This window comes from Mustela putorius, unplaced genomic scaffold (assembly GCF_011764305.1).
Source record: "Mustela putorius furo isolate JIRA1106 unplaced genomic scaffold, ASM1176430v1.1 tig00001063_pilon_pilon_pilon, whole genome shotgun sequence".
NCBI classification, from domain to species: Eukaryota; Metazoa; Chordata; class Mammalia; order Carnivora; family Mustelidae; genus Mustela; species Mustela putorius.
Window position 1 is genome coordinate 2,576,839 of NW_025421556.1, and position 12,730 is coordinate 2,589,568.

At 35.0% G+C, this 12,730-nt stretch overlaps 1 protein-coding gene across 2 annotated transcripts in view; it reads right to left on the reverse strand.

Moving 5' to 3' along the window:
- Positions 1-12,730, reverse strand: part of FBXL17 (F-box and leucine rich repeat protein 17) — a 504,638-nt gene that overhangs the window by 454,084 nt on the left and 37,824 nt on the right. For both annotated transcript variants that reach the window (XM_004778265.2, XM_045087149.1), the window contains exon 4: positions 2,478-2,609. In XM_004778265.2, the coding sequence (XP_004778322.2) occupies positions 2,478-2,609 (132 nt within the window). The remainder of the gene's footprint in view (positions 1-2,477; positions 2,610-12,730) is intronic.

Consider the following 12,730-nt stretch of genomic DNA (forward strand, 5'->3'; position numbering starts at 1 on the left):
ATATACAATTAACTCCTTTGGGAAACTGTTGACTAAAAATTTTCATGTGTTAAGGAAAATGTTTCTGTGTTTACTCAACAAGGAAATAAATAATAACTACTCAACAAATATTCCCATTATGTAAAGAATATAAAAATTTTAAGTTGGGTTTACCATCCTTCAATTTGAGTATAAAGTAGAAACCAAAAGACAATAAATACAGACAGAATGTCATAAAAATGTCATAAAACTAGAATGTCATTCTAGTTTTTTAGTGCCTCCTATGGGTTCAAGTTTATATTACACAATTTAAGGACCTTAATGTCATTTAATTCTCAGAGCTATCTATATACCTGCAAAGACACAAGTATTAATAATCCAGTCTGCAGGGGAGGTCCACAGAGCTTAAGTAACTCCCCCAAAATCACAATACAATTGAGTGAATATCAGTTTTAAAAAATTCAGTATCTCAGGGCACCTGGGTAGCTCAGTCAGTTGAGCGTCTGCCTTCAGCTTAGGTCATGATCCCATGGTTCTGGGACTGAGTCTCACACTGGGCTCCCTGCTCAGCAGGAAGCTTGCTTCTCCCTCTCCCCCTGCTATGCTTGTTCTCTCTCTCCCTCTGTCGAATACATAAATAAAATCTTTAAAAAAAAAAAAAAAATTCACTATCTCTGACCCAGAAGACTTCATTCATTCTACAAGTTCATACTATTTTAAAAGAAGTTATTAAATTTGTATTAAATGTAAAGAGAAATATGAAGGATTTTTACCATATAATCTCAGGAGAAAATATAATTCTATTGGCAAATATAATTCTACATAATAAAAGCATTTACTTTTAATTCATAGTGCTTTGATTTTTCTAACTGGAATCTTCTTTTAAAGTAGCATTATTGAGCACCTGGGTGGCTCTGGAGGTTAAGCATCTGCCTCCAGCTGAGGTCAGCATCACAGGGTCCTGGGATAGAGTCCTGCATCTTGCTTCCGGCTCAGAGCAGAGTCAGTTTCTGCCTCTTCCCCTTCTCCAGGTTGTGCAATCTCTCTCACTCTCTCTCTCAAAATAAATAAATAAATAAAAACTTTAAAAAATAATAAAGTAGCATTATCTCAGGGCACTTGTGTCATTCAGTCAGTTAAGTGTCAGACCCTTGATTTTGGCTCAGGTCATGATCTTAGGGTTGAGAGATCAAACTCCACAGCCAGCTCCGTGCTGAGCATAGAGCCTGCTTAAGATTCTCTATCTCCCTCTGCCTCTGCCCCTCTGCCCTCCCCATCCCCATCCTCTCCCAAATAAATAAATAAATAGTAGCATTATCTCATTTGAAGTGCTGACACTTCTAGAGACCCTTCAAAACTTAATTTATCAGATATATTTATCAAATTTTATAAACTAATTCCAAGGAGCAACAGAAAGAGCTCTTTATTTGAGGAATACAATTAAATAGCAGGTCTCCTTTGTAAATATGCAACAACACCTTGTCTACATTTTTAAGTATACTATTGCTCAACATGGAGAATCTACAAGTGCCTCCCTAATGACAACCTTTTCTGTTAACTTATACTATACCTAACATCAAAATCTAAAAGATTTGGAGTATTACTCAACCATTACAAAGATTGAAGCTCTGATACATGCTACTATATTAAAGAACCTTGAAAACATTATGCTAAGTGAAAGAAGTCAGACACAAAATACCAAATACTATGTAAATTCCATTTGTATGAAATGCCTAGAACAGGCAAATCCATAGAGATAGAAAGTAGATTACCAGGTGCCTGGAGCTAAAGGAAGGGGGGAATGGAGAGTTACAACTAACAAGCACAAAGTTTCTTTGGGGATAACAAATCTGTTCCAGAATTAGTGATGACGACTGCACAACTTTGTGAATATACTAAAAACCACTCGGTTGTAACACTTTAAAAGGGTGAATTTGACAGTATGTGAATTATATCTCAATAAAAGAAAATTAAATGGTTTTTAAAATGTATCAAACATTAAGTGTGATGAGTTATATATGTTATATATGTATGTGCTTAGAACATGAAAATCTATATAACTACAAACATTATCTGCCTCAGTTTAATAAATCCCATTTTTCAGCATACTAAATGAAAGGTTCTACTTCACATGTGTACATCTTTCTTAACAGTAAAAAATTCTAACTACCTAAAAGTATTACAATCCTTAGGGAATCAGAAGGAACAACAACCACATACTTATATTCAGCAGCTACAAACACTTTTTTCCAATTCACCTGAGTTAGTTCACTGTCAGAACATAGACAAAAAGGAATGTTTAACTTTCAAGTATCACATAAAAGCACCTATAGAGTTATAGGATCAATTCATAAAATCGTTTTGAGAGGATTCTTGCTTTAAGTAGTATTTGCCTCTAAAACACCAAAATAAGCAGATAAAAATTTGTAAGCGAAGTTATAAGGAAATGAAAGGTCAGAAACAAAATAAAAAACACAAAGATGATAACAAGTACTTACTAATTTGTTTTCCTGCATATATATTCTTTGTAATTTCAGACAGCCCTTAGCTATGACGATCATGCCTTCATCTGAGATCTTGTAACACTGGCCAAAATGAATATCTTTGAGTTCTCTGCACTTTGAGCCCAGCTGTAAAAAAAAAAAAAAAAAAGAGAGAGAGAGAGATTTGATTGAATGCTGATAAAATAACAAAGATAACATATTCCTAGTGGGATACCCATATAATTTTTAAAAATAGCAATACCAAAGTTAAATATTAACTACTTTTAAAATAAAACAGAATGTAGGCAATCTATAACTTAAAGCAGTATGGTAAGTTTTAGCATCTTCTAAGTACGTCCTTGCATCAACTACCTTATATTATATGCCAACCCAAGGTGCCTAGATTCCTTAACATTGACCTCAGATTCACATTTTTATTTCTCCTGATCATTTATATTATTATATTTGCAGGGCTCAGTTCCAAGGAATAAAACAAAGATCTAAGAAGTGAGGCAAAGGTCTAACGAATGAAAGAATATTTAATTCATTAGATTCTTCCAGTTCTGATTACCCCAATCAATCATTTCTCTCCAAGAGCTCACTTATTCTGTGAAAGAGAAAAAAAGTCTGAATATGCTATAGATTATATTTTAGAGTACTTACTGACACACAGAATTACATAAACTGAAAACACAAGAACTAAAGATTTCCTGACTGAAATCACAACTGTACCTTAAAGGGTTACCAAACAGGTAAAATGTTCCCATTAAAACCATTAAGTATCACAAGGAACAAATTACATTCATTTCTTTTCAAAAGCTACAGCTTAGAAGATCAAAGCAAACTATAAATGAATGCTGTTTCATGAGTATTACATATGAATAGTCACTTTAGAGCTAAAATCAGAAATTTATTCAGTAAAACATTTATATCAAAAATTATCTAAAAAATTACATTAAATAAAACTCAGTGTCAGCAAGGATTAGAAAAAAGTATGCAAAATACCACTGGTAAGAGTGCAAACAATCCTAAAAATCTTCCTGGATGGCTACTCAACATAAATAAGAAAATATGATTTAGTTTTACCAAAAAATTAACTACAGAGGGATAGATAACTGGATAGATTATGTGATAAAGTAAGCATACTAAAATGTTAATCGTAGGGTAGAGGGATGGTGATGGGGTTTGAGGAGTGCACTTGTCATGATGAGCACAGAATGACATATGGAACTGTGGAATTACTACATTATATGTCTGAAACTAACATAATGCTGTATGTTAACTAACTGCAATTAAAATAAAAATTTAAAAGAAATACAAAAAAGACATTAAATATAAAATCTAGGTAGTGGGTATATAGGTGTTCATTATAAAATTCTTCCAAAATTTCCATATATATAAGTTTTTTATATTAAACTTGGAATTAAATAGAAGTACCTGACTAAGATTTAACTATAAGAAATTAGCAAAAGGGATATTTTAATCGTAACATATAGAAAACCACCTAAAGATAACAAATTACAGGGTTTTCAGAAAACTGAATATTATATAGCCATTAAAAATAAAGTACACACTTGAGAAAAATGAAAACTTTACACAAGTTTTTATAATATAATCCAATTTTTACAAATTATGCATATTTAAATATACATGTACATATCCTTATAGAAAAGAGACTGAAATTACACCAAGGTGTTAACAGTGGGTTTTTTCCTGATTCGTGCAGTAATGCATTTTTTTCTTTTCTGCCTATCAATCTTCCCACATCTTTTTAAAAATAAATGTTACTTTAATAGCTAAAGAAAACTTTCAAGTTCTGTTTCAAGTAAAACAATGATATGTGAACTCAGTTAATTTTTCCAGGGGTGCTGATATAGTTACACTATGTTATCTTCATCTAGGCCACACTATAACCAATCATATATTCCACTAGAAATGTAAACTCCACAAAGAAAGAAGTTTTGCCTGATAATTAACTGTCCCTGGAGCCCAATGTCTTCTGTTTAACTTAGCTGATACTCAGTAAATAGTTGTTGAAGGAATGAACAGGCTGATCCTGGTTACATGATGTAAAGAGGCCTCTTTGAAAAAGGTATGAATATGGGAAACGGCTGAACTCTAGCTTTTGCTTCACTTATTAATGTAAATGGAAAATCACAGTAGGTTGGCAATACACATGACTTTGTAAACAACAGAAATCGAAGATAATTTTATGTAATATTACTACCATTGCAGAGAGCACAAAATACCATTTTTGTTCACTGGTATTCATTATATTCATTAGATCGACTACCAGATCTAATAATGCATAAAAGCACACATATACTTCAAGAACAAATGTACAATGGCACATCACTCACACCTAAAAAAGCTGACTCCAAAGCCAACAGTGGGTAAAGTGTAAAAGCAACTTGATAATCACTATACTACAAAACTTGAGGCTCACACACATCTGGCATTGAGAGTGCAGCTGGCATTAAAAACACCAGGATTCTTTAAAGTCTATTTAGAGAGTAGCTAACCACTCAGATCCCCTCCCCATCACTGCCAAGTCCACTTTCCCACAATAGCAAAAAGATCAGAGTTCACTGGGGCGAGTAAAATATAGGGTTCTTGGACTGGGGTACACCATGCATAGCTGACAGCAAAAGCATACTGCTGAAAATGTGGGGGTGACGTGAAAGTTTATAAGGCAGAAATGAAGAAATTCAAATGAATAATTCTATAAAATATTCCGGGATGAAAGGGTATAAGCTGAAAAAGCTCACTTACATGTCCAGCACAAATGACAAAAACAGATCCATGGCAAGGCAAATCAACACAAAATGTCAGAATTAAAGAGTACAAAAAAAGATTCTATAGACTTCCAGAGACAAACAGATTTCATACAAAGGATTAGGATAAAAAAGGTATCAAACGTCTTAATGACAATACTGAAAGACGGCAAGAGAGCAATGCCATCAAATGCTGAAGGAGAAGTACTTCAAACCTAGAATCCTATACTCAGAATTCAAACTACGAATTAAGTGGGAGGATAGAACAGAGACATTTTCAGACTGCAAATTCTCAAAAGATTTACCTCCCATATATTCTTTATCAAGAAGCTACTAGAATCTGTCCTCTACAAAACATAAGAACACACCAAGAGAAAGAACCTATGACATCTAATAGGATATCTAAAACAACTACAAGATCAGGAAACCTCAAGGATAATGGTAAAGGTTAAGATACTCAGATGACCATTACTGCAAGAGCACTTGTATGTGAAAAATCCAAAATGGAGCCTTCAGACTATCCCCAGAAAATCTGCTATGAGAAGATATACTTGACTCTGTACATCTCAATATACTAATGCAATTGTGGAAAAACCTTCAGCTCCATTTGTGTTAAGACCTTTAAAAAAAAAAGTAAACTAAAGGGGACAAAAAGACATTTATTAATTTCAATAATAACAAAATTTTATAGAGAAAAAAATGTATGTACATAATTGTAAAATGTAAATACCAAATACTTATGTAATCAAAATTATAAAAGAATTATGTTGGGAGGATGAGAAAATAGGAGACAAGGAAGGGTAAGTAAGCTAAATTCCCATCTTCCATAGTAAGGAATCAGCCTAGATAGTCTGAAATGGATAAATCAAGAAAATATAGATGGGCTTGGAAGGGAATTGCTTCTTTTTTCTGAAGAAAGTTCGATTCGCCTAATTCCTTGTCTCTCTGCTGATTAGTTTATGTTTAATGAACTGGACATGTTCAGTTCATTCCCACCCTTCTTCCTCCTGGAAACAAACTGACCACAGCAAATAAGCATCCCTTCTACATTTGTAGGCCCCTCTGCTGGCCTGGCCGGGCTGATTATGAGTGGGTCTGCTGGCCGAACTCCAGAATTAACAAGCCCATTTAACTCTAAACAATACTCTCCAATCTAGCCTTTCTGAGTAACAAAGTTGATTTGATATTTTTCCTCTGTCCCTATTCCCTTCTCTTGTTAATTTGTTCAGATCCTTGGAAGTAAAGAGGCCTCAACACCTTAATGCACCAACCAAGATCACTGAAAAATACAACAGAATCTATATAGCAGGAGTGAATGAGGGGCGCCTGGGTGGTTCACTCAGTTAGGCGTCTGCCTTCAGCTCAGGTCATGATCTCGGGGTTCTGGATCAAGCCCCCCATTGGGCTCCCTGCTCAGGAATCTGCTTCTCCCTCTGCCCCTCCTCCTGCTCGCGTACCCATCCCTTCTCTCTTAAATGGGAGGGAGGTATCTGGTAGGATCTTAGACATTCGTTTGTGTAGCTAGGTTGGCAGAGTCGCATGTTAACACATGTAAGTCACACTGCTATAGCAGTTTTAAGCTGATTACCTGGTATTTTGACTTTTTAACAAGTGTCTTTGATGGACTTATATGCAAATAAGTGACTTTCCATATAAGTAGGGGCTACATGGGTAGCCATACACAAATAAGAACAATGTAGATGGCTTCAACAGACATCAGCATTAGGAAAGTCCCAGAAACTTACCAGGAAAGAGTACCTCAGGGGATAATTACTGTCATTTATTCTCACTACAGAAACTGATGTTCTAGTCTAGCCATCACCAGTGGGCATGAGAGGCAAGACTACATTTCCATGACTGCCTATCTGTACTAATCACATTACCCCAACTATAAATGTCCTAAGGTTCCAGACTATCCAGTCACTGGAGAATCAATCATTTTACCTGGTATATTTTCCAGTTTTGCTAATGTTCAGATCTCTCAATGCTGCAAATGTCTTGTCCATTGTCCATAGGAAAACATTCACAGGGCATTAACCAAGGCTTATATGAATATCCCTGTCAACACGCCCTAAATTTAGTTCAATTACTCCTCTACCTAAAAACCATAGAAGTAGTACAGAACTCTTCTAAATGTGGAATTCTCTATTCAGAAAGGCAGTACTAGAGACATTGATGCTCTGGCCCTACCAAGATGGAGAGCCCCGGCTATCAGATGGGATACAAAAAGGTGGTACTAGAGTAAGAACCAAGCCCCATTATAAGGCCTTTCTAAATTACTCAAATTATAGACACTGTACTTTCCACAAATACACCATATTAAGCATAAAACTGAGTGTAAACAAGATTAGGATTAGATTATCATACAGCAATAGTAATTTTTTTTTAAATCAACCTGTAGGTTCCAGTCCAGCATAGGAGGAAGCTTATAAGTTACCACTCCATACTAACAAGTAAAAAGCTGAACAATTGAAAAATCAACAACTCTTCTTAGAGAAGTGAGGTTTCAAGGAAAACCTCTGTCCCCAAAATTGAATAGACAAAAAGATGGACACAGAAAAACAACTTGGCAGAACAGAAACCCACTAGAAGAAACCTCTACAGGAACCAGTGCCAGGGTAGGAATCCCTAAATTATAATCCATCTCCTTCTGTTATCAAGTAAATAGTTTAGTCTCATTAATTCTTATCCCAGCAAAAATTAGTACCTAAAGGCTTTACAAACACCTCAAAATTATCCCCATATTACTTTCTACCTTACCAAAGAACACTCTGACATGTTAACTACTCATCATTAGATAAAAATCCCTATCTGGCTGATGTTGATTAGATGAATATCATCACTTACCTTGGTTGGGTACTGAGAAATTGCTGCCTGAGGGCCCTGCCTGGTAATGGAGATTATCAACCTTGTGGAATTTTAGCTCCAGCCACACCTCTTCACTCTTACCCAGCCTGCCCTTCATTGCTGTTTGTATCTGAGGCATTCATGCCAAGTACAATCCTAAAGATCACTCTTCACCCAAGTAAATGGTCTTATGGACCTAAGACATAGAAACCAGTTTAAGAGGTTCTGAATTTTTATCAACATCGGTTCAGTATCTGGGTACCTGTAACAGGGACAAGTCAGATAAATAGTGATAGAAGACCCCTCTATAACTCATGAAGAACAATAATGTGTCAAAGGCACCCACCAGTCAACCTTGAAGGGAAATGTTCAATGAAAAGGGTGCCAGTGGTCACTCCATCACTTAAAAGAATCTACTCCATCCACCCATTAAGCCATAGTTCATTTTCACATGTGACAGCAATCAGAACTACAAATGGACTGAAGTAAATAAATAGAAAATGGATTGTTCTTGATTCATTCTCTTCTTCTTTATGGTAATCATTCAAGGTTATTCAAAAATTTGCTCAAACATACCCAAAGGTATTTTTCAAATTTTTCTGTAAAATGTTGGGAGGTAATTTTCCTACCCATCTCAAATTTTAAGTAAAATACTTACTGAACACTACACTTGTGAATTCATAATAGAGAATCTGTTTTAAGAACCAGCTGTGGGGAGCCTGGGTGGCTCAGTCAGTTAAGCAGCTGCCTCTTTGTTTCAGCTCAGATCATGATCTTAGGGTCATGAGATCAAGCCCCACACAGAGCTCCTTGCTCAGTGGGGAGTCTGCTTGAGATTCTCTCACCTCCTCTCCGTCCACCCCTCCCACCACTTGTTCATTCTCTCTCACTTTCTAAAATAAACAAATAAATATTTTTTTAAAAAGGAAGACATCTATTATCACCAGGTAATTTTTATAATAAAACAAAATCTTAGGAAGAGTATACTTCAATGGACAATGAATCTAGACAAATGAAACCACAACAATGTTATGGGATAAAAACAAGATTAGGTTTTCCAATGCCACATGAAAGTTGCTCAAAACCATTATTAAGAAAATATTTTTTAAAATATGCTGCCTTCACTAGATAAGGAAAGTTATTCCTTCTACTTTCCATTCCGAATCTGTCACCACTGTAATTATTATACAAATGCAAATGAGAACAATGAATAAAATTCAATCCATATCTTCTAGCAACTTCACCCATCTATGTTAACTGTTCATATTTATAAAAACCATAAAAATGACAATTTTATAATTTGATTCACTAGTTTCATCATTTGTAGTACAGTGGCACAGACAATGAGATAGGGAAGAAAGCAATGCAAATCTTTCAAAATGCCACTCATCTGACCCACTATAAGAACTCAAATTTGAATCTTTTCCCTACATTTATATCAACTTTGCCTTATTTAAAAAAAAATTCCAGGGGGCACCTGGGTGGTTCAGTGGGTTAAACCTCTGCCTTCAGCTCAGGTCATGATCTCAGGGTCCTGGGATGGAGTCTCATATCAGGCTTTCTGCTCAGTGGGGAACCTGCTTCTCTACCTACTTGTGTTCTCTCACTCTCTGTCAAGTAAATACAATGAAAATATGCCACATAAGCTCCCAAAATATGTGCCAATACTAATTTTTAAAAATTTTATCGGCATGGTGTTTAATTAAAATTCAGAGTAAATGAAAATTCATATATGGAATAATGCATTTTAACATATATGGAATAATCATTTGATTATAATCTATTACACACTGAAACGATATTTTACTTTTTAGAAAACCAGCAAGAATGCTATTTAGCACCAATTCTCCCAAAACCTCTGTCACTACTGTTTCAACTAAGAAAATATTGAGAACAAAATTTTCCCAACTTAACTTTAAAAGCACAGAAAGCTATTAAGTGTCCATCAACAGATGAATAGAAAAAATGAAGTTTATACATACAATGGAATATTATTCAGCCACGGAAAGGAATGAAACTGTTATATGCTACAACATACATGAACCTTGAAAACATGCCAAGTGAAATAAGCCAGACACAAAATAATTAATACTGTACGATTCCACTTATATGGAATAGCTAGAATAGGCATAATATTCATAAAACAGAACTCAAAGCAGAGCTTACTAGAAGATGAGAGAGAAAGGCAATGAAAATACAAAGTAATTGTTTAATTGGTATAGAATTACTCTTGGGAATGATGAAAAAGTTCTAGAAATAGATACTGGTGATAGTTACACAACACTGTATAGGTACTTAATGCCACTGAATCATATGCTTAAAAGTGGTTAAAATGGTAAATTCTATGTATATTTTACCACAATAAAAGATATCAACATACTGAAATAGAAAGTGCCAATAAAAGTGAGGGAAAAAACAGTGCCAAGAAGCAGGGATGTTTGTTCTCAAATCTGTTTTTTCTGATTGTAATTTTTATAACATAATTATATTAATAAATGAATGAACTGACTTAATAAGAAAAAAGATACTTGCTCCTATAAAAACTAGGTTGAATGTTTTGCATTCAATGAAGGTAAGACATAAAAAGCTGCTGCTGAATTAATTTTAGGTAAGACAACCATAAGGGCCCCAACTTAGGATGGTTTGACCTATGATTTCTTTAGTTTAAGATGGTACAAAAGCAATACACATTCAACAGAAACCATACTTCAAATTTTGAACTTGGTCTTTTTCCAGCCTGGCAATATGAAGATACACTCTCTCGACGCTGGGCAGCAGCAGGGAACCACAGTTCCCAGTCAACCATGTAATCACAAAGGTAAACAACCAGTACACTTAAAATCATTCTAACCCAGACAGCCATTCCATTTTTCACTTTCATGTAATAGTCAATAAATTACATGAGCTAGTCAATACTTTATTATAAGACCAACTTTGTGTTAACACAATTTTGCTCAGCTGTAAGCTAATCAAGTTTAAAGCCAGCTAGGCTATGATGTTAGGTAGGTGGGTGTATAGAATACATTTTGGAGGTGAGTGGGTATCTTGGTTAGGTATCCTACTCTTATTTAGGCTTGGGTCTGACCTCAGGGTCAAGAGATCCAGCGCTGGACACTCCATACTGGGCATGGAACCTGATTAAGATTCTCTCTCCCAGGGCACCTGGGTGGCTCATCAGTTAGGGGTCTGCCTTCGGCTCAGGTAATGATCTCAGAGTCCTGGGATGGAGCGGCTGGCTGGCTATCTGCTCAGCAGAGACTCTGCTTCTCTCTCCCTGTGCCCCTCTTCACCCCGACCTTGTATTCCCTCTCACTTGCTTTGTGCTCTCTCTCTCTCAAATAAATATATTTTTTAAAAAAAATAAAAATACTCCCTCTCTTCTCCCTTTGCCCCTCCCCCTCCTCTAAAAAAATGTAAATGCATTTTTGACTTAGGGGATTTTCAATTTATGATAAGTTCACTGAATGTAATCCCATGGTAAACTGAAGAAGATCTGTACTGGAAAAATCATATTCTGAACAAAGCTGCACTCCTATTTCATTAGTAGTTCTAAGTTCCTGTACCATTTCAATGAAAAAACAACTAAAAATCATGGAGGTCACATCATTGTTATAGTTTAAGCATGAAAAGTCCAAGCTCTACCTAGTCATCTCTAACTTTAGAAAAAGGCTTTAACCCTATATCAAAATTCAAAAGACTCACTAATGAATTACATTATATAATTTAATTAAAATGTTTATAATACACATTGATTTTTGTGACTCTGTTATTTAACTGATTCTTAGTTAACTGACCAACTTCTAATGTTGGGCCCATCAAGCTTATACAATGCATACTTATACTCACAAGAGTTATTGAGAAGATTAAAAAATGAAAATGCACATAGAAATGCTAATTAACATACTGAAAGGCATATAAAAGTGCTTAATATATGTTATGTATCATTATTAATTATTATTAATGGGTAAAAAAAGAAGCTATTAGAAAACTATTCGTTAGGATTCATGTAAAGGGAATGTTTCAGAAATGCCATAAAGATGAATTTCCAGGACAAAAAAAGCCTCTTGGCATTATAATAAAGGCTCTACATTTCTAGTTATAGATGAAAAATACTCTCTAGTCATTGGACTCTCTAGAATTGGACATCCAGCATAAAATCCTAGACACGACACCACATGATATGATTCAGAGATCAAGCAGAATTGAAAAAGAATATTGGCTCCATACTTTCCCAGCTATATGAACTTGGGCAAATTCCTTAACTTACATGAGATGACATTTTTCACCTTGAAATACAACCTTAGTGCTGTTGTAAAGATTCAATTGTGTAGCATATACAAAAAGCAACCAACATATATTTGTGATGCTCATTTAGAAAGAGAATACTTAAAATATCCTTTAAACATAACAGTTTGATTAAAAAAAGGTTTTTCAAGATCTCTAGTCTTTCAGTCTAATAAACATCCATTATCAGTATAGGGATAAGACATGTGCCATGTCATCTGAAAACTGGAGGGAAGAACTAAGTAGGTTTAGTATGAACTCTAGACGCCCCTGGATAGGAGTGTCAGTCCTAACACTTACTACTTCCCCTCAGATAAATTACTTACAATCTCTCCGTAACTGCTTCCTCATCTATACACAAGG